The sequence below is a fragment of the Crocodylus siamensis genome, chromosome 12, assembly GCF_052110815.1.
Source record: "Crocodylus siamensis isolate JL-2025a chromosome 12, ASM5211081v1, whole genome shotgun sequence".
In the NCBI taxonomy this organism is placed as follows: domain Eukaryota; kingdom Metazoa; phylum Chordata; order Crocodylia; family Crocodylidae; genus Crocodylus; species Crocodylus siamensis.
The window spans coordinates 6,706,384-6,728,053 of record NC_143406.1 but is presented as its reverse complement, the minus strand read 5'-3'; the positions used below and the strand labels follow the sequence as shown (position 1 = coordinate 6,728,053).

The 21,670-nt window shown below is 49.0% G+C and overlaps 1 protein-coding gene across 1 annotated transcript in view; it reads left to right on the top strand.

The window, feature by feature from the left end:
• The first annotated feature begins 16,561 nt into the window (after nt 1–16,561).
• Nucleotides 16,562–21,670, top strand: part of TMEM278 (transmembrane protein 278) — a 35,347-nt gene continuing 30,238 nt past the window's right edge. The window contains exon 1 of the mRNA XM_090023902.1: nt 16,562–17,503. Coding sequence (XP_089880028.1) covers nt 17,234–17,503 — 270 coding nt within the window. The 5' untranslated portion in view covers nt 16,562–17,233. The remainder of the gene's footprint in view (nt 17,504–21,670) is intronic.

Sequence of the window (21,670 nt, the reverse complement as noted above, 5' to 3'; positions counted from 1 at the left end):
TGGGGACTGTCCATTAGCTCCTGCTCTTAAAGGGACTTGAAGAGGAGGCTGATAATCAAAAAGCTGTTGATGGAGTCAGATTTCTGGGAGATGGCCTTTTCTAGTCTGATCTGTCCCATATCCAGCACCAACCACTCTGCTTCCCTAGCACCTATTAAACTGCATGCACTTGAGTTGTAAAGATGTGTGGTCATGACTGGGTCAGCAATGGTGAGGCCATGTTTCTATAAGTGACATGGCACCTTAATCCAGTGAAATCTGAAATCACTAGCATGAGGCTATCTATAAAATGAAGGGCACCAGATCTACTCACATCAGCGCTCAACAGTTCTCTTCCACCTGTCGTCCCCCCACAGGATGTGTTGTACCTATTCCTGCCATGCTTTTACCCCAGAGATGTGTAAACAGATTTATTCCAGCTGTTGAACAGTGCTGCTCTAGGTTTCCACTAAGTTGGAGTCACTTATATGCAGCCAAAGTTTGGTATTTTTAGGAGTGGCAAGTACTTTGGGCTCCTTTCCTATCCCTTGTTAGGAGTGGCAAGTACTTTGGGCTCCTGTCCTATCCCTCGGACTTTTCAAGGTGACTGCATGAAATAAAGAGCATCAACTCTTTCCTAATCAGGCCTTGCTTTGGTTGGTATCAAACACCAGAAGCACCCAAGAGGGGGCCAACTTGAGAGGCTTCTGAGAGTGACCCATGAACTATATATGATAGGGCTGCCAGATTGGGGACATGCCTGCAGCTTTCCTGAGCTGTTTCACGCTACCTGATCTTCAGGTGCATTGTGACATGCTGGGAGCCAGATGCAGACCTGGATCACTGAGGCAGAGGAAAAAGATGCAGACTTATAGTGAATGCCCAGGCAAATTCTCAGATTTGTCACAGACTGGCTGTCAACACTTGGGCAATCAAAATATAAAGAAGCAATTTGCCCAAGGTCACAAAAAGGGGATGTGTTATGAAAGAGGCAAAGTAAGATTGTGAGATACCCATCCTTTCTGGCTTTAAAATCTATGTACCAATAAAATAAGCCCAGGAGTCCTGACACTAGGTCTCTCTTCATCTCTAAGCACTCCATCATAACCTGGTTTTGATGGTCCTGTCTAACAGTGTCATTAAAACAATCCTTACACATATCAGAGAATGGCAGAACATAATTAAAATGACACAGTACTATAGGAAAAGTAGTACAGGAAAGAGGCCTTTTGTCTGGCAGATGAGACCTATGAGACAGCACACTGGCTACAGCTGTTGAGTTACTTGAACCTCAAATGCTGCTGAATTTTTATTTAGATTATATATATATATAATGTGTGTGTGTGTATCTATATATCATATATGTATATGTATATCTATCTATATATATAGACACACACATATACGCTGTCTGTGTGCGTGCGCGTGTGTGTGTGTGTCTATATATATATATGAAAGAAAGGAATGTGGAGGTCATTTAAAAAACTAGAAAATACCAAGTTTGCTCACACAGGCACAAAAGTGCCAGGAAGGATCTCCAGACTGCCTGGTTCCCTAGAGGTGGCATTTTGCTGTGTGGTAATGGCAGTGCCAAGTGCTTGAAACAATAAATTAAGGGGTCAAAACAGAAACAAGTGCCTTGTAATCAGGGTTGAAAAAAATGCTTTTGTTCCTCAAGTTGTTGGAGAGAAGGATAATGAAAGGGAATTATCCATGATGGCTGTGATCTATTTCTGTGGCAGAGGAAAGGTCACACAAGTAAAAATATGCCTGTTGGAAAGCAGTTCCATCCTGAGTGTTGGAAGCAACAGTGCGAGATGAGCACTAGCAGGGCTGGGCTGGACCCACTGCTTGAAGTGCATGGTGGGGCTGGTGTTGGTTTGGTATTGGTGTGTCATGGCAGTTTCCATACTCAACAACTATTCCAGGAGTTCGACCCTATGGACTGACCCATAGCAAAGGAGAAATTGTGTGGCCAGAACAATCTGCGCCATGGTCAAGAAGGATCAGAGCAGGCGTTTAGGCACTCTCATGGGTGCCTCGTGTTGAGGGACTGTTCGGAGGAGAGGGGGAGTGAGCTACAGAGATATTATAACTGAGTTGCAACGAGTTGCCTTGAGAGAGCACAGGCATTCACAGGGCCAATGCTAATACCACTGCTAGAAGCCTCTTCCTTTCCTTTCTAGGCCCAAGTTCTCATTTCTCCACTGAAACCCATGGTCTCACTCATGGAGATTTTTTTTAATTAAAATATATTTCTATATATAGAGAGAGTTATATATATACATCCTCTATCATAAGCTTTCCATGACATATCTTAAATCCACATTAAGACACCTGCACTTCCCGTTACAATAAATGCACCCAGTCCCCTGTACCCCTGCACACCCTCCCTCCACCCTCACCTACCCAAATCGCAGTCCTTTAGTCCAAACCCAGATTTGGGGTTTTCATTCTCAGTAGATTCCTTAGCAAGGAGCACAGCTGGATTTAGTGCTCTGGTTTTCTTGCTCTTTCCAAGCTTCCCTGGATGCCTAGCCACCCCTCAGATGAGTATGAGTTAACCAAAGGATAGATTAGCCCCTTGTGCCTCAGTGACCATTGGTGGCTATGATTACTAATAAACAGAGATGCTTTGGGGAATAAGCTAAAACTTCTGCCACTGCTGCTCTTCCTTTGTCTGTCCATGCTGCACGTCCTGAGGCCTTCCTCACACCCTCCTTCTCTCTGGCCTCATTGCCCGCTGTTGTGGGAAGGTGATGATATCACAAAGATGCAAATGGAGATGGGGCACAGATGGAACCTGATGCATGAACACACAAATGAATGATGTCACCGACATGCAAGCGGAAGTGGTCATAAAACACTCAACATTGCTCCAGTGCTCAACATTAGCTCAGTCAGAGGAGGGATCAGTGGCTTGGCACCTGGCCAATACCACCTGGAGAAGCTCACTGTCCAGATCCAACAATTCAAGAGGTGAGAGGGGACGATCCCATTTGAGGATCATGTAGGGGATCCATCTGCATTTCTTTGCTGATTCCACCTTAAGAGGCTGTGTGAGTTTGGGGGCTGGGGAAACAAATTAATTTTTAAACCCAGCTCTACCTCTCCCGGCAGGCGGATGTTACTCATATTGTCTTGGCTTTCCTTGCCACCGAGAACACCCCAGAGGGAGATTTTGTAATAAGCTTGCACAAGCCTTAGGCAGGTTCTGTTTGGAAACAAAAACGCCTTTCCTGGGCCTTCTTTGCAAGCTCCCCGTCAATAAATCAATGCTGGAATCTTGCATCAGCAGGGTTTTGATGCTGGTTTTTTTTTCCTTTCTCAGCTTGATTCATTGGGGGAAATTAAGCAAGCCCCAAGCCAGCTGCCAGGGGAGCAGATTGCTTCACAAGTGCAGGGAACATAACCTTCTTTAGGCACTAGTTGCACAGACACTTCCAGCAGAGGAGACTATGGATGGGTCACAGCACTGCTAAGGCTATCTCCTTTTTAAAAAAAATGGAGTGAATTTAGTGATGCGCTGAGATCTAATACTGAGGCCCATTGCTGATCCACAGAGCAGCTGGAGGACCAGCAAAAGCAGGGTCATCTTGGGTCACATCAATTCAAAACCTTTGATCTTGCCAGCAGTTACAACTTGGCCCAGCCCTGAAGTGCCCGTCATGGAAAGGTGAGAGCATACTTCAGTCCTGAGGCTACCAGCAACGATGTCCATTAATGGCAACAGCTATAACAGTTTTCTTTTAAGGCAGACACATTTTTTGCTATGAAACACACTAGTGGAGCTCCTTGCCACAAGATACTGTTGAGGCCAAGAGCTTAGTACGATTCAGTTATAACAACAGGAATTAAAATACAACCAGACAATGCACCTTTTGGAAGGGATTTAAATCCTTGTCCTTCTGGACCTTGTCCTTCTGGACCTTCTCCAACCTAACTACCACGGGTGGGGAGAGATTTTTCCCTGTAGGTACGTTTGTCCATTGCTGTCACTAGAGGCTTTCTTTCGTTTCACTATTCGTGTTTGGTCACAGCTATAAACTGCTTTCTGTGGGCAGATCAGGTGAAAATTGTGTCACTTCTGTCTGTGCCCTACGAGACATCTCATCCTGGGCACAGGCTGCTGGACTCGAGGAACCACTGTTCTGACCCAGCTTGGTACCTCCTCTGATATAGTTATAGATCAGTCTTTGCATATCACCTACCACCGACGCTTCAGAACATCATGGCTCTCAGTTGCTGCTGCCTTTTTGCATCACAAGTTCAAATCCAGCCAGGGTCAATCTTGCAAGAAAGCTCTAGGTTGATTGATTTTTTTTTCCTAGCAGCAAAGTGGCAAAAGAGAAGTAAGGGTGAGAAAAGGCTGGCAGGGTGGGGGGAAACAAGAGGGAAAATCACTAAAAACAGAGAGTTCTCAGTGGGTCTAAGATATTTTTTTTCCCCCTGGAACTGTGACATGGCAACAACTTGGGGTTTTTCATGCCATTTTCTTTTTGCTTTACAACCCACTCCACTGAGGCCTCTCTGCTAGAGACAGGAGTTGGGCACTATGGCAGTGAACTCCCTGTGCCAGGTATTGACCAGGGGGGCAGTCACCACTGCCCTGGAGACAGGAGAGGACGCTGCTGCAGGCTGGCTCTAGACCTGGTTGAGAGTCATGGTGGAGAAAAGGACTCCAATTCAAAGCTGAATTAAGGCTGACATTTAGATTAGAAGGTGCCAGGATGTTACAAGCTCTTCTAGGCCTGTTTCCATCCTGGTGGGACCAGATGGTTTTGTAGGGTGAAGCCAGACTTTAATCTAGCTGGTGCGAGTGAAATGGTGGGGTAACTCCACCTTGGTGAATGCCCAGGGGCCCGGAAGTTTTGTGCAGCTCACACTGAAGCCTGTGTGCTGCTTCATCTTCCCTGGTGCTGGTACCTGAGGCAGCTGAATTACTGGTGCTGCAATCACATCTCCATCTGCAGGGTGGAGATGCACCCTCCAGTCAGAAAAAAGGAAGAGAGAAGGAGCCTCCTGGGTGGAAGTTCTCCAGCTAGAAGGGCTACAAAGGACCCTTTAGGGAAGGGTAAGCCCTGCTATAGAATACCTGAGAGCTGCAGTGCTGTGCTGTAGTGGGGGTAAGGGACCAGGGCACGGTGAAGGGCAGTAATAGGGCACAGCAGGGGTGCGGTAGGAGTCAAATTTGAATCCACAGCACTTCCTTTGTGCCTTTTCTGGCTTAGCCCAACTCCCTCCACTGTTTTCTCATAGTCTTCCCTGCATACAGATGTGCCTCTTCTGATAAACCGCTGCCCTTGGCCCTGATTAGAGGTCGGAACTCAGGCTCCAGCAATATTGTGCATTTAAATCAGGGGCGGCTAGCCAGGCTCCATAAAGGCTCAGACTATCTGGAACCCTCCATGCCATTCATCATGTTTATTATAGCCAGCGCCATCTGGTTTTATGCTCTGATTGGGGGCGATAGGAACATTGGGCATGGCCTGTGCAGTGACTGGAAGCAGGATGTATCTGACAGTTATTTCCCTCCGGAGAGATGGACGGCTCTGGAGTGATGTTTCAGAGCCGTGAGCAGGACAGCACGTACGGCTCTGCTGCATTGCCTTTTCCACCTCCACTGTGGGGCAGGAGATGGATGGGGCAGGCTGGGGACAAGCCTCCACGCCCTGCTCAGGGCTTTCAAGGCATCATCCTTTCTTGCATATTGCAGTCCTGATCCCAAACTCCATACAGTCAGCAAGAGACTTGCTGTCACTTCCACAGGGCTTTGAATCCAGCCCCACAAGGAGGAAGACTGGACACGCTGAGTGGTATTGTTCCTACACGAGGGCTAGACACAGCCAAACCCACCTTCCTTCAACCACCACAGCTCCTGCACATACAGCTCCATCCCGATGGCTTTGTGGGCTGCTGCTTCGCGCTAAGAGCAAAGGCACTCTTCCAAACTACACCACAGGGCACCACGAGCAGCTGTCAGCATGAGGGTGGCAGACAAACTCCCAGGTGCTGCTTTCTCTCCTGCTGGGGCTGTTCCCCAATGCAGCACTCTGGTTAAATGCTCCAGGATGCTCAGGCAAATCCTGACCTGCTGTGGGCTCCACACCCCCTGCTCCAGACTCCTCTGTCCTAGAACAAGCCAGAGAGCTCATCCCTGCAACTTACTGGGCAGCATGTGTCACTCAGCTCCCCTCTGCCCAAGCTCCCTCTTGTGCTTTCAGCTTCAGCTGCCCCTCTCGGGCCTGATTCTGCAGCTGTTCAGTCACAAGCTTCTAGTTCTGGAGGGGCCCTGGTGTGTGGGGCAGGACCATGCCTGGTGTTTAATTTTTAGTGGCAACATGGGGTTAACTGCTGCACTGATCCTCCACAGGTGCACTGGGTGAGTGAGGAAGGAGGCTGACCTCCAACTGGGTGCTCAGGAGGGAACCAGGAGGTTATAAAGCAGTGGTGGGCTGGTTGGTAGCACTGTTGGTTCTGCTCCTGCAGGGCTGGGCTAGCGGGCAGATGTAGATGCAGGCTTTTCAGTTTCCACAAAGCTCCTCTTTCTTTCCTTAGCTGCTTTGCTGGCTGGATGACTGGACCAGGGTCTCTGGGGAGCGCAGCTGTGGCTCAAGAGCATCCACTGGGTGGGATGCAGAGGAGAGGCAGTAGGAGGAGAAGGGGACATGGCCCTGCTCCTCTGAGAAAGGCCTAGCCACTATGAGCTGGGACCTGGCTCTGCTGCTGTAGCCTTGCTCAGTGTGGGAGCTCCTTGTGCTCTCCACCTGGCCTTGCTAGGGGGAGCCCAGCTCTCTGAGACTCAGTAAAGCTTTGGGCCCCATTGTGCGGAGGGAGACCCTGCTCCTGGAGCACCATGTGGCAAGTTGCCCTCATGTTCCTGTATGCCCCAGTGCTTCCCTGCTGGGGGTGAGAGCTGCCTTGCTGCAGCTGGTGCCCACAACTTAATTAGCCAGGGACACAGAAGGGCACTGAAGAGCTCGGCAGCAGATGCTCTTAACAAGGGGCACCAGCTTGCCATGTCAGCTTAAAGGCCCTGGGTATAACCATTGGGAGCCATGAAATGCCCACAATAAGGTGGTGTTTGGTTCTCTCTGCTGTATCTTACATGCTTGCTGTGCTCTAGGGCTATTGGGGGGGCTCAGGTTAGCATATTGGCCTTAGACCCATCTCCCTGGTTGCCCATGTGGGGCTCCCCTTCCTGGAGTTTTCCCTTCCAGCTGCAGGCTCAGAAATGCAAGGTAATGGATCAGCTCTCTTGGGGTGGGACCTTCCTCCTTGAGCCCAGCCACCAGCTGCAGCAGATGGGGGCTTGGGGCTGTGTCTCCTGGTCTCTGTTCCAGATCTGGCTGTGCCCAGCTAGCAGCTTTGTCCTGGGGTCAGGATCCCTGCCCTTTCCCCACTCCCTGTGCATCTCTGGGGCTGCCCTGCTCCCCAGTTCAGGGTTACTGTGTTACTCTGCATCAGCCTTTCCTCTGTGCCTGTTAGTGTTTCAGCTCCTGTTTTCTGTGGTTGGCTCCAGCTGATCTCTGTAGTAGCTCAGTGAGAGAAAAGCTGAATTAAGATGCAGGGAGAGCTGGTGTTGTCACGGTTGCTCTGCTGAGTGAGTGGCCTGTCCTCAGAACTGGGCTATAAACCTGTACTAAGGGAGACCATGTCCTAGAGGACAGGGCATCCTGCAAGAGCCCAGAGTCCCTTTCCCACCTCTGCTACTGGCCTGTGAGGTGACCTGGGCAAGTCACTGCACTGCTCTGTACTGCAGCCTCCCCACCCTGCACAGTGAGGATGGTGATACTTGTCCTCCTTTGCTGAAGCATTCACAGATCTATTAATATGCAATAGGACAGCAAGATATTATTAGTATTATTTGGCACATAAGAGTCCTGTTGTTCTGGGTCATTTATCTCCCCAAACCTTGAATTATTCATCGCTGCTGGGTGATATGAGATTATGAATTTCCTGCCTCAAGGTATCTCATTCCCAGGCCATGCAGCGCCTGTTAGCAGGCTTGTACCTCCTGCTCTGGCAAGATGATTATGGAGATGTTTTGCTAGCTTCCCTAGTGCTCCAGCTGAAAGCCTTTCTCACTGAAGAGTCTGTCCAGCTGTTGGCAAAGATCTGCACCGCTTTCTCTAGTAAAGGGCTGGGCTGAGTGGAGCTGCAGTTTGATTAAAGCAGAAATCGATCCTCCAGCTGGGCTGCATTTTTAATCACTTGGAGACGCTGGCAGCGAGCTGGCTAATATTTTCTCAATATCACAACGTTTAAACTTCAGGGAAGAAAGCGGGGCAAACACGGGGCTGGCATTTGCAGGCCTTTTCTCTGCTGGTTTCTGGTGAGAGGAGAATTAGAAAGGATTTCAGTGGGTTTCTTTAAACAAACACGCAGCTTGGAAATGGGAGCCTGTTTAACCCAGAATGTGCAACTCCAGCCTGTTTTCCTGACCACTGTTAGTGAGGGCTGCATGGGGGTGGGGGAGTCTCGTGATAGCACCTGTCCCCAGGCCAGACTTGCACTGATGTCTGCTAGTTTTCCTAGCTGGGCTGAGTGCCAGCACGCTGCATCCTCTCAGCATGCAAAACCCAGAGGGAGCCCAGCCACAGAGGGGAGACTTGCACCTTAGTCCTTGCCTTCCCTGCTGAGATTCCTGGTGAGGATGGATATTGCCAGTTGAGTTTAGCACTGGTTACAAATGACTATGCTGCCTCATGCTATACAGGTCACTGAGCAAGACAGTAAAGAGTCCAGTCCCTAGTCTCTATACACACCTGCATGCCAGCTGAGATATCTCTCTCCCCCATTTATATCCCCACCACCAGCCCACCCTATTAATGCTCGGGTCTGAACTGTGAGGTCCCCAAAGTGCCCTGCTCTCCCTTTGTCTTTGAATGCCCATCATGCGACTGAGGGAATTGGCTTCAAATAAGTGTCATGGATCTATTGCTTGCCCCTGGGTGTCAAGCTGGCCTGGCCAGTATCTCAGATCCCATGAGAAATGTGAGACAAAAACTCCTTAGCATTGGTTTCTCTCGGAGGGAACAGAGCTGTATCAGCTGCTGATCAGCGAGGTGTCATAGCCAGGACCTGGTGCCAGAGGATGCAGACTCTGCAGGAGAATGACAAGACAGCAAGGATGCAAATGCAAAATACACAGCTGTCCATCACCTGCTCTTCTGATCAGGCATCCTCATTTCCATCTTGTTTCACTCTGGCTGGCTGTCACAGCAAAGACACCTTGCAGACTTTTTAAATCATTGAGCCTCATATCACTCCTCCGGGCTGCCTAGGCATTGCAGCTGCAAAGGTTTCCTTAGTTCATCTCATCCCACACTACCAGTGGGGCGCTCCTCTGCTGCACATTTCCATGCATAGCACGTAGAAAGCAGGTAAATACCCAGTGCCTTCCAGATGATCAAGTTTCTAAGTGTTTCTACACAATCAGGTTCTGGTGCCCAGCTGGGGCTGCTACATGCTACCACAACACACATCATAAGTAAGAATAATAATTAGGGAGCTTTGAATAAGGACACCAAAGGGAACCCAGGAGTCCTGACTTTCAGTCCTGGGCACCCCAACCATTAGGCTATGAAGAAATATGGCAGGACTAGGGGAAGGTGTACTCATGTGGAAGACAGGGACTGGAACCGGGGAGGTCTGGATTCAGTTCAATCCCCCACCTGTAAAGTGGTGATGATAACAGCACTTCCTTTCTTCCCTCTCCCATCTCCCATCTGTTTGGCCTGTGACTCCTTCAGGGCAGGGACTGTGCACATGCCACCTCACACAATGGGCTCCTGGTCTCAGTTGGGGTGTCTGGTCCCCGATGGGATACAAATGCATCTGTTATTTTGTGGCATGAAGTTGTGTTGCCACGACATGAGGATACCAGAGTAACCCTCTGATGGGAAAAGGCTTTTCCAGGGCTGCGCCTCACTGTGATATGCAGTGCTCTGCCAGGGCCTGTGTCTAGAGGTGCCCTGGTAGCCCTCCCCAGTGGCTGGACCACGTAGCTGTTGATGAGTGTTGAGCTAATGGAGTGGAGTTTTTCTTCTCAGGCAGCAGGTTCAAATCCCCTGCTGCCCATCTTCTCCAGGGACATTGCTTTATGCGTGCTGCCCACAGGAGGTATTCCCCTGTGTTTGTCCTGCTCCCAGCCCTGTAAGCGGTTGGCTTTGGTGCAGGCGGGTGCTCTGAAACACGTTGTCTTAGTTTAACACACCGTTAGAAATGAATGTTTTGTCTTATTCACCACCAGCTGCCAGCTGGAACAAGTCATGTCTCAAGCTGGTGTTGGTGCTGTCAGTCTGAGCATCTATTTTTAAAGCAACCTCCTCCTTGACACGTCTGCATTTTTTTCTCCCTGAAGAAAACTTGACTGAGAGGATAAATAGTGATGAATGAGATAGAATTAGCTTGGTGTCACCAGTAGGGCTGAAGAAAAGGGGAAATGGGGGGTGAATTAAGGAAAGGCTCGTTTAAGTCATTAGACTCTACTCTGGGAAAGAGGTGGTACACCTCAGGAGCAGGCCCAGGTGGCACCATGCTGCAGAGACACCTGGCTGAGCTCCTATGGCTTCTGTGCTCCCCTCTTGCTCTGGGGAGGGGATTCGGGTACTTCAGCCTCTGAAAGAGTGCAGCTTACTTCCTTTGCTGCAGGGCTGGGTGACTCAGATACATGGGAAGTGCTACTCAGCACAGCCAGGTATATTTAGTATGAACCAGCCTCACCCAAGCAAGGGATGTAGTAGTCAGCCTTCATCTGGCCTTGGTGCAAGGAGTTCAGCTGCTTTATGGGACCAGAGATCTAGCATCCAAACCGTAGGTCCATGTCACCTCCCAAGCCACAAGATATGCATGAGGTATGCATGGAAGGAGGGGGGTTCATTGGTAGAGGGGTGTGTGTTTGGGTTATGAGAGACAAGGTTCTTTGGGTAAATCTGATATCTTTTATTACACCAACTCAAATAGTTGCAAACGTTGAGTTTGAGAGAAGCAGGACAAATATGACACACACACAAACAGCTTTGGAGAAGGAAAACTAATGACCCAGTGCTGGGAGCAGGGCTCTGGGAAGAAGCTGCTTTTGGGCAGCGTGCTGGCTGGAAAGGGACTTGGAGATGAGAGCGAAAAGTGCTTTGTAAGTTAGCAGGGTTGCATCAAAGATACACACCTTGATAATCAGGTTCTCCTTCCTAATGAAAAGATCCTAAATTTGGGCTAAGGCCTGGTCTGGTATAGGGCTAATAAACCCTCCATCCTCATTGCTTGAATCTTGCCTGTTCACTCAGATCCTTTGTAGCTGAAAAGAGGATAGTAAGACAGCTGGAGCTCTAAAACCTGCTAGCAAATAGCTGAAGGATCTGAGAAGTCAGGTCTGTGTTCTCCATAAATGTTAACAGCGTTCCCTTCACATGCACAATTAACTCCCCAGCAAAGCCATTAATTTAGGCATTGCAGAAAACTAGTCTAGCTTTGTAACTTTCCTCAGCACTTATGCAGATCGTGGCACAATAATTAGGTATTGACATATCTCCTCCCACACCCCTGCGTGCCATTCAGCTCATTAAAAGCAGTTCTCTGGTCTGGTTCCCAGGGGAGCCGACTGGCAATGGCTTGCGAAAGGGAGAGATGCTTCTCGAGAACAAACAGGCTCATCAGCATCTGGGTTTCTGGAAAGTTAATGGAAACCTGTTCAGTTCTCCTCTTCTTGACAGGAGCAGAGGCCTGATGAGGGGTGATTTGCTGGGCACCTGCTGCAAGCAGAATAAGCTGTGTCAGCATCTGGCATACTGCCCTTCCTGCCTTCCCTCCCACCTGTAACATGGGGTGAATTTTATCTGTCTTCTGGGGATCAGGGGTGACAGACTTCCCTAAGCTTCTGCAGGGCTTTGAGATCTTCTGGTGCCTAGCAGAGTCAGCCATTCATTCTGGCAGTGATAAACATTTAATTGTTTTAAGACTCCCGCGTAAAATTGGTTGTTTTGTTTGCTTTTGGGATGCTGGCGCCACTTGCATAATTACCCAGTGAGATTCATGCTAACAAGACCAAACCTTTCTGCTCCACAGAAGAAAGGGAGTACATTTTCCAGAGCCACTGAACAGGGAAAATATTACATTGAAAGGCTTGTGCTTCAGGGAGTAAGCTGAAGGCTGTCTGGAAAGGGAAAAAACCCATCCCTTTGGGCAGTTTTCTCCCTATAATTGTCCATTTTGGGGTGTTGCGCTTCTTCTTGCTTTATCTTCTCTGCCTGTTGTCTAAGAGTGGGTGGACCAACTGCCCAATATGGAGAAGCAAGGAGATCTGGGCAGACACTGGATTGTTCAGTTCGGTGGCTGAATGAACTTGGCTCAAGATGAACCAAAACAGATTTTTTTTTTCTCTAGAGATTTTCCAATGAAAGGAAAAAAGTGATAAAAATGAATATTTTGTTGTCAACCTGAAGTGTTCCCTTGGACTTGAAATTAATCATTTTATATCCTCCTGGAGCTATTTAACTCCTTCCTAGCCCATTTTAAAATGTTATATGGGAAGGAACAGCACCATTTCAATATGAAAAATCAAAATGCTTGGTTTAGAAAGTGTCAAAAAGTAATGTTTCAGCCTTCCCAGCATGAGACATCGTCATTCTCGCCATGCTACCAGGATGTGGTTTTTTTGAACTCGTTTCTCCTTTTCATTTAGCCAAAATGATGAATCTGTCCTACTTTTTTTTTTTAAACAGTGTCTGGCAGAAAGTGCATTTTTTGATCACCTGTTCATTGCAAACATTTGTTCCACATCTCATAGCAAGTCCTTGTTAGAAATGGAGTATTGTTAGAAATGCACAGCTTGCCTCTTGCACCCGATAAGAAAGAAACACTGCCAAGGACTTTTTTCCTTTCCCAGCCTTGCCACAGCTTTTCTTATACTAAATCGCAGACTCTCCCCCAGCTTCTCCCTAGCCGTTCTCATACAGATTACAGAAGCTGGAATTCAACTGACTGTGTCCTTGAAAGGGGGGGGTTTGAACTCTTGGTGACCTATAGTAGTCTCTGAGCATGCTTAATTAGCTGATGCATATTTACCTCTCCGCCCTGCATACTTAAGTAGTTAATTATACTATACATGCGATGTATGTAGTGATGTAACCACATGTATGCTTGTATGAAACGGAAGTGAGCTGTAAGAGTTCCTGTTTCTGCACACGTGCCCAGGAGGGAGGAGATAAATACAGCCTGCAACATTCCTTGGTGGGTTCAGAGTAATCTGAGTTTTTGACTCTGCTCTGACCCTATTTGCAAATACACCTTTTGTGCCATCTAATGAGTGTGTGTCTGTGATTTTGGTGGCCTCCAGAGAAACGAACTGCTTTATGCATCATCCTAACCTCTTGTGATTTCTGAGCTCCCTGAAGTGGTTCAAAGAGATGTCATCGACCCATTGAAACTGGGGAGCCCATATGGGGGTTGCTCTGCTTTTTAAAAATAGTTGTTGTCAGAGAAAATAAGATGCCTTGGAAAGTTTACCCCTCAATGGCAAATGATTCCTGCTTTCTACCCATGTAACTGGAGCAGCATCTGAACTACTGATTTCCTAGGCAGCCCTCAGAGCTTTTTAGCTTTTTAAGGATTGTGGGAGGATATTGAATAAGCCTGATGTGCTATAAAGGGTATCAATGTGTACGTCTGGTTTCCTTTTTTTGTACAGCGTCACTTGGGGCACTACAAAAGTTCTCTGTCCAGCAACAAGGCAATGGCTGGGAAAGTTTCTGAGAACATCGGCTGGTCCCTTTGGTGCCTTCACAGGGCAAGCGTGACTGCTCACATCCTAGTTTCACTCTGCTGCAGAATTTTAAAGCTGTTTCCTTTTCCTGGCATGTGTACCAGCATCTGGTAAGCAGAAGGTGAAATCAGCTCCTTCTCGTGGGAGTGCAGCACTCCCATCCTCCTGCACCGAATGCTGAGCTCAGGGCCCTTTTCTACCCACTACGGATGAGCTGATTTCACAGAGTTCTTCTAGTGGTCATGTGCAGGCTGCAGCTCGCAGCAGCCCCATTAGCAAATGGGGAGTGAAAAAACAGTAGCTCAGGAGCGTCCAGCTTGTGTCAGCCTCTGGATGTGACATGCAGTAGACTGGAGGGAGAGCAGGTGGCACTGGGAGGGCAGGGCAAGGAGCAAAAAGTAGAGCAGCAGCTTGGGCGGATCAGGCAGGACCAGGGAGTCAGAAAGACAGGGAGTGTATGGGGCTTAATTTATGGCATGCCGGCCCAAAAGATTCGCTTCTGTTAGAATAGCAGATTCCATATGCTGCACACCCAGATGGTCACCCTGAGGCTATAGACCTGGCTTCCAAAATATACCCCACCACCTGCCGCAGCAGACATAGCTATCACGTCCATTCCACCACAGGGGAAGTGCTTATGTACCAAATGGGTTGTTCAACTGAACATTTGCAAATGGATGAAACCCGCGTGCGTTGTACAGTCTAATTGGCAGCCAAGCGTTGCATTAATAGCAGACCACGTTGCCACTGGCCTTTTCAGTGTCTGCAGTGGCAAGTGCAATGAACTGCGACCATCCTCTTCTGAGCAATCCCGGTGCCAAAACTCATAGGAGCCAAGAGGACCCACCTCATTGCAGCAATGCCGAAAGCTCCAACCAAGAGGTGCCGTGAAAAGGGTCTGAGCTCCACCTGAGAGACCAAGAGTCTTTCCCAGCTGTACAGAGCCGAGGGTATGATGCCAGGGCCTCAATGTTTGAGCCTGTCATTGCGAATCAGGAAGGCAGAGAAGTTCTGGCTTGTGGAGAAGGCACTGGACTGGGACCTGGGCTCAGATATGCGCTTTGGAAGTCATTAATCTTTTGCTGCCTCTGTTCCCTAACTGCATAAGTGGGATAGTCCTCTCCCCCCACCACCTTGTTATCGGTGTTGCTCAGTCCTTTGAAATCCCTCTGTAGCAGCATTGCCTTCTGCAGGGGACAGCCACCATAACTTAGCCGGTGGGCATTTGTGCCCCAGATCCCTGGCACGCCGAGCAGCAGGCTGGGTGCATAGAAACTGCTCAGACCCACTTGGCAGAAGCTCTCCTCCTCCTGATAGAGCATGACCGAAGCATGGGGAACGCGGTGTGCCCAGCTAGCCCATGCTGGCCCTGCTCTGGACAATGGAGCATTTTGCAAGGAACCTTTGAGGAACAAAGCTTCTTTCTCCTGCAGGAATCGCTTCAGAGATGTAGCGTCCAAATGAACGGCTGTATAATGAGAGAGAAGCAGCGCCAGCGCGGGGGGACCGGCTGTTATGAAATCTCTCTTTGCCTGTTTACTTTGAGCTGCTCAGATGCGGACAGATTTGATGCCTGGGAAGGTGCTCCACGGATCCCCGCACTGCTCGGAAATCAGGCTACAAGGTTGCCGTTAAGCTGTGCAAGATGTGACCATCCTCCAAGCCCCCCAAAAGCACAGCAGCCCCTATTTTGTTTTTCCTCGTGCAAATCAGACACTGAGCTATTTTCTGATCACTTTTGCACTGTCCAGTTTCCTCATCCCTCTACTGTAACCACTCCCAAGGCTTCCAGCTAGGTGGGAAAGCTCTCATGTCTGTCCAGAGAGCCCTTTGGAGACGTCCATCTTCTCTATATAACCCATGCATTTAAATAGTGCTCCTAACCACAGCACCTGAGCTATAGAGAAGAAGTGAGTCATTGGTACAATATATGTATATTGGATCTGGGCAAACATTTGGTTGTTTTCTTTCCCCCCCCGATAAAAGGCTTTTTGCCAGGATGGACCAAAAAAAAAAATCTCTTCCCGTGGAAACATTCCCCCAGCGTGTCCCCTGCAAATTTGACAATTTTCAGTGAAATTTTTTATGAGCTGGGAAAAATAGTTCCCGACCAGCTCTTGTTTGTATCATAAAGATGACCTTGTTTTAGCATCACCAGAAACGTGCTTCTCTGGCAGCAAATCTGGTTTGTAGGAATGAATGTTGAAATGAAAGCCAGGACTCCTGAGTTCTATTCTCTACTCTGCCATTAGCTAATTATGTACCTTGGGCAGGTTGTCCGCCTCAGTTTCCCTCCCTGTATTAAACGCATTACCTTTGCATTCATTCCCCGTGTATGAAATGGGGAAAGTAGCCGTTTTCCTGCTCCCAGGAAACAACAAGCATGGGTGAATTCATGAATGCAAAGTGCTGTGTATAAGTATGAAATATCACCATGAGAGTTAAGTGATCTGCAACCTGCTCTTTGTTTCATGGATTTGATCAAGGTAGTGCAACAAAGCTCCCTCCCTCCCTCCATGACTAGTATTTCTTAGAAAAGAGTTCTTGTTTGCAAAGAATCCTTGAATAAAATGTTGATAACCATCCATTATCCTTGCTTTTTACCCAGAGAGCTGCTTCTGGGGTAGGTGAGGTGAAGACAGAACAATGTATATTAAAAGCAAACCCCTCTTGACCTGGGAATATGGTCAGGATGTGATAGCCAGGTACTGCAAGCGATGTGGCTTGAGTGGAGGAGTGGAGGCAAAGGATTGGTTAGCAGAGGACGAGAATTTGATGAAGCTGTTGGAGAGTCAACACTGTAAACAGTGCAGTGTTGCAAAGAGCAGAGAGGCAGCTCGGAGAGGAAGATACCACTCCTGTCTGAGCGCCTGTGAATGCAGGCGCTCGCCTGCACTGGAACCACACAAGCTGCTCCCGGCAGCTTTTGTCTCTTTGCTTATGCTGAACAGTGGGGGCAAGTGTTCAGCCAGACGAGCAAGGGGGAAAGCTTGGGCTTGTTTTAGCTGGTGCCTTTGGTTTGAAGAAAGTTGGGCAGGAAGAAGGACTGGGGGCCAGGAGGCTGCCAGCACAAGCAGATGATGCCAAGTCCAGGAACAAGCTCTGAAAGTGCCTGAACCTGAGAGTCTTTGCAGACACCAGTGCTGAGAGCTGTGGGAGGATGCTAAAACGGGGAGTTCTCGGGAGCTGTGCAGCACGGCAAGGCTAGGACAGAAGCTGCTCTTGGGGATCCTATTCCTGTAAGGAAGAGAAAACAGAGAAACTCCATCAATTTGAAAGCCAAGCAATAGCCCAGGGTCGGGGCAGGACCAAACTTCCAGCAAGTGCATCTCTCCTAATACACTAGCCAGGTGGCCCACTTAGCACCCCTGATGCTGGCTGGTTAAGTGTTCTCTGCTGGCGCCTGGCTGAGGAAGACGCTCCGGGGACCCCCATCCCGGGTTTGTGGCCACAGCAAAGAGAACGGGAGGGAGACAGCAACCCCCTTGGAGAATGTCTGACCAGGAGATCGAGGACTTTGAAGTGGACAATCTGTCTGACACGTCCCGGATGATCCCGGGTCTCCCGCCTTATGACATGGATGACCAGCTGCTTCCCATGGAGCCCCGTAGTGCCTGCTGCTGCTGGGCTTGGACCCTGATGATCGTCACCATGAACTCTCTGGTTTTTCTCCTGAACTTGCTCCTGATGGTCACCATCTTCGCCGTCGTGCTGCTGCCGACCATCGTGGTGGTGTACTTCGGCTTCCAGTGCCATTCCCGGGTAAGTGAGCCCTGCTGTGGACAGCCCCGGAGCCCGCACCCAGGGCAGGGGTCTCTTCCAGGGGGCCTGGATCTCATTCCTGAAGAGAAGAGGGCAGGGGAGGACAGTAGCATTGCAAACAAAGTTGATGTCTCTCAGCTTTGGGTTGACTTTCAATAGGTGTGTGTGCCCTTGAGTGTGTCTGAAGTAGGGCGGGTTTGTGGGTGAGGGGAAATGGGCAGAGAAATAATAATACACACACGAACTGACCTTACTGACCTGTTCTCCAAAACGGCCCAATCCAAAGCCCATAGAAGTGAATGGGACTGGAAAGGATTGGAAATGTTTGCTTTTGCTTTGGAGGTGATGATTTGTTGTTGGGAGCAAGGCTTGTTGGGAGGAACCCGTGAAAGGAAAAACAACTTGATCCCAACTTTATCAGCTCGCCAGTCCTTGGCCACAGAGCATCACGGAGCGCTCTGCCTTGGAGGTCATTCACGGCAAAGAAATGGCAGGCATACCCTGGAAAAAGAAAAAACCCCTGAAACTTTTACAGTGTTTAGCAGAGCCAGCCTGGGCCTGATGTTGGAGGGGAAATAGGGGAAACAATCTGCGGTGCTGCGGTGGCAGCAGGGGCTGGCTCCCCTTCGTTCTGCAGCGAGGTTAGATTCAGCTTCCCTGGCTTGCTATTTCAATACCTCAATACATGAGTGGTGATAAAGCAAGCTTGCCTTTAACCCTCTCACTTCCTAGGGATTGTACAGCACTCCCTGCACAGATGGACTAGGTAGTGGGTAAGCGATAGAGGATCTGGATCCAGGCATCCAGCTTGCCTTGCGCTCCATAGAGGACTCGGGGATATTCTCTCCATGGGTTGAATGCAGTGTGACTACCATTTGCTGGGCCAATGGGTCCAGTCTGAAAGAGGGGCTAGGCTGCCTTTCATTTAAGGATTTCCAAGTACTGTGTGTAGATGGCTCGTGCAGCTGGTTATGCTGGTGTGAAGCGATCTCAGGTCCAAGCGGCAGCATTGTACCCATGATTGTACTGGGGTAGAAGTTTCAGACCCTGCGGCCTGCATGGTGGATGCTATTTACCCACCACATACAGTCTTGGCTTCCTTCAGTGCTGATTTCCTCTTGCTGATGTGTACCTTTCACAGAGGTCATGACTGCTCTTTTAAATTTTGGCTGCTACAGTCCTGTTCTTACAGGCTTCTTGTCTGTTCATTTATCTGGCAACCCAGAGTAGCCTCAGTGCAAGGGTTAAAGCAGTAGGTGCAAGAGGAGATGAGGGTTGTTTTCTGCATGAGGTGCATCTAGCTTGAGAAGGAGGAAATTAAAGATCCTCTTCCGAGATGTTTCAGAGGGAAGATGTGGGTTAGCCCCAGAGTCCAGGGAGAGCTCCGTCTCGGAGCCCAGGGCTGAGCAAACTAACTTTTCCTGGGGCTGAGCAAACTGTCTTGGTGCTTGGGGTTGGGGGTTGAAATGCTCACACACATTAACCGTTCTTGGGTAGCAGTAATGAGGCTGGGCTAGGCTTTCTTCACCCCACAGAGACACTGGCAGGCAGCCCACTCCCCACATGCCTTCTCCATCCTGCTCAGCCCAAGCTTCCCCTTCTCCTGAGCACCCCAAGTCCGCCCTGGGAGCACGCAGGGCACGACGGGGTTCTCCAAGCCTCAGCGGGGAGGTTCTCCGGGCTTCCCATTCAATCCCCCAAGTAAACCTGGAGGACTCTAGCCCCTGTGTACCCAACACCAGGGCTCAGCACACGCAGCCATGAGCTGGGCCCTGCACGGCTCCCATGGGTCTCAGTCTTTGGAGATCTAATGGTGAGGGAGACCCATGCGTGCCACCATCATTTTGGTGCTCTCCCCCAGGAATTTTTTGAATCCTTGAATCCTTTTCCCACCCCTCTTCTATCAGTACAGTACATCAGTGGCCACCTAAAATTAGAATATGGTGCTAAATCCCCCGAGGAAACAAAGAGTGACACATGCTCCCCTGATGCACTCTTTGTTAAATATGTTTGGACCCTGGATTTCAAACTTGGAGGAGAGGAAGTTTGGCTTCAGATCAGAAGTCTGGCCCTACCTACTGAATCTACCTTTAAGTTGGGTCTTATCCAGTGGGTAGAGAATCTGGGTCAGCTTTCCGCCTGCCTTGTGTTTTATATGGGTCAGCAGTATCTAGGCAGGTTTGGATGAAGTACATATTTTGTCGTTGCTGATTTCTCTAAGGGTCCAAACAGGAAGCTTTTCTATGGGTTCAACTCACTCTGTGCTCAGGCAAAATTTCCGTTTAAGTCCATAGGGATTTTGCCTGCTTGTGGAGAAAGGAAGATCTCCATGGTTGGGCCCTTTTGTTATCCTCATCCATCTTACACTTGTACTTTTGAGACCCAAAGGATGGGCTTAACCGTGTGAGTGCTGGCAGGAAGGATCTGGATTAGTTTTAAGTCTTTTGGCTATGCCGGGGAAACTGAAGCTCTGCCAGGCATAGTTTCTTATTGCTGTTTTAATTAATGGCAGCTTTGACCCAGATCAAGTAAATACACTGCCTGGGTTGACGGAGAATTCAGCACAGCTACACTTGCTGCAGTTTGCATTTTAATGTCACAATATTTCTTGAGCCTTTCCATTATGGAGACAGCTGCAGCAGCTGCCTCACACTCCTCCATGATTTGCCGCTGTCCTGCACCCGCCTTAATGTGTTTTGTTCCTTTCCTTTCCATTAAGTCTCTCTTCCTGAGAGCATCATTTTCTCTCACTTCCCTTAATGATAATTAATAATAATCAAATGCAATAAAAGCCCTGTCATCCCCTCCCTATCCGCAGACCTGGATACACTCAGGACCAGCTTTCCAGAAGCACTGCTGGCCAGTTGTGCCTTGGTCACCTTCTTGGATTGTATTTTCATGAGGGCTAATTTCACTTGCTCTGATTTTATAGCATTTCAAGGAAAGCTTATGGGTTCACTTCTCTCATGACAATTCCTGGGTTTGCCTTGAGGTGATGTGAAGATGTAGGGGCGTGATCTGGTCATTGCTGTCCTCCTGCCGACCGTGGATGTGGCTTCCCTAGGTGAAGGGCGAAGAGAGAACATGGTTTCAGGGAAAGCCCCAAGGGCCAGTCCTGCTTTAAGAGTCAGGTGGGCAGAGCCCGGGGGTCCATGAAGTCTCTGTTCCTGTCAATGGGCAAGTGTGCGTCCAGGGAGGCAGGTCTCAGGAGAGGGTGAGGCAGGAGTGGGAAGCTTACACGTTCAACAGTCCCTAGTGACTTTAGGGGATGGGACTCTTTGGGAGTCAAACTCACAACAGCTCAGCAGAGCCCAGTTTTCAGGCAGCACCAAGCATTGGTCCTCTGAGAATCCAGCACCTTTAAAGGTCTCCAACTCGGGCATGCAGCAGACACATTCAGTGCTCGCACTAGCACCTAGACCTGCCTGCGGCTTTTCTGACCCAACTCCAGGCCACATTGAAGTCAATGGCAAGATCAGGCCCTGTGTTATCGACTATATCGTTGTTCATGTAGTACTTCCCAAGGGCAAAGTCTTGTCATTGATTTGTCTAATCATTGGATCCAGTCTATGGTGTGGTCACTTTAGGATTGAATGAGTCAGGCAAGCCTATGTGATGGCTTAGTGCGGTGCTTTCTGTCCCATGCAGCCTCCTCTGTCTCTTGATGTTGCAGCTGATCCTTAATCCTGCATTTCTTACTCAGGCAAAATGTCCCCTGACTCCACTCTGAGTTTTCCCCCAGGATTGGGTTTTTAAGCACTGGCAGTTTCAGGAATGGTTATGGTTTATCTCCCTGCCCAGCAGATCAGGACAGTGATAGGAGCTCTTTGGCTCTTAGCTTGGTTTGTGTTCAGCTCATCACACACAGAATTCTCCCTTTTTTAATAAACTAAACTGCTCATCTGCACTGACCCACTACATCCCTTGGTCTAATTTCAAACAGAACATGCCTGGGTGAGAAGGACCGAGATCTTCAGCTGGTATGAAGCATTTCAGCTCTCTTGACTTCATCTGGGCTCTGCAGATTTTTACCGACCAAGGATCTGGCACACTTTCCTCTGGGATCATGAGGTTTGGTGTTTTCCTGGTCGCTGATCCTCTGCCACCAGCGGAAAGTGCCTGGCATGATTCTGAATGTCTGCAACCTGCAGATAAGAGCTGGAGGGA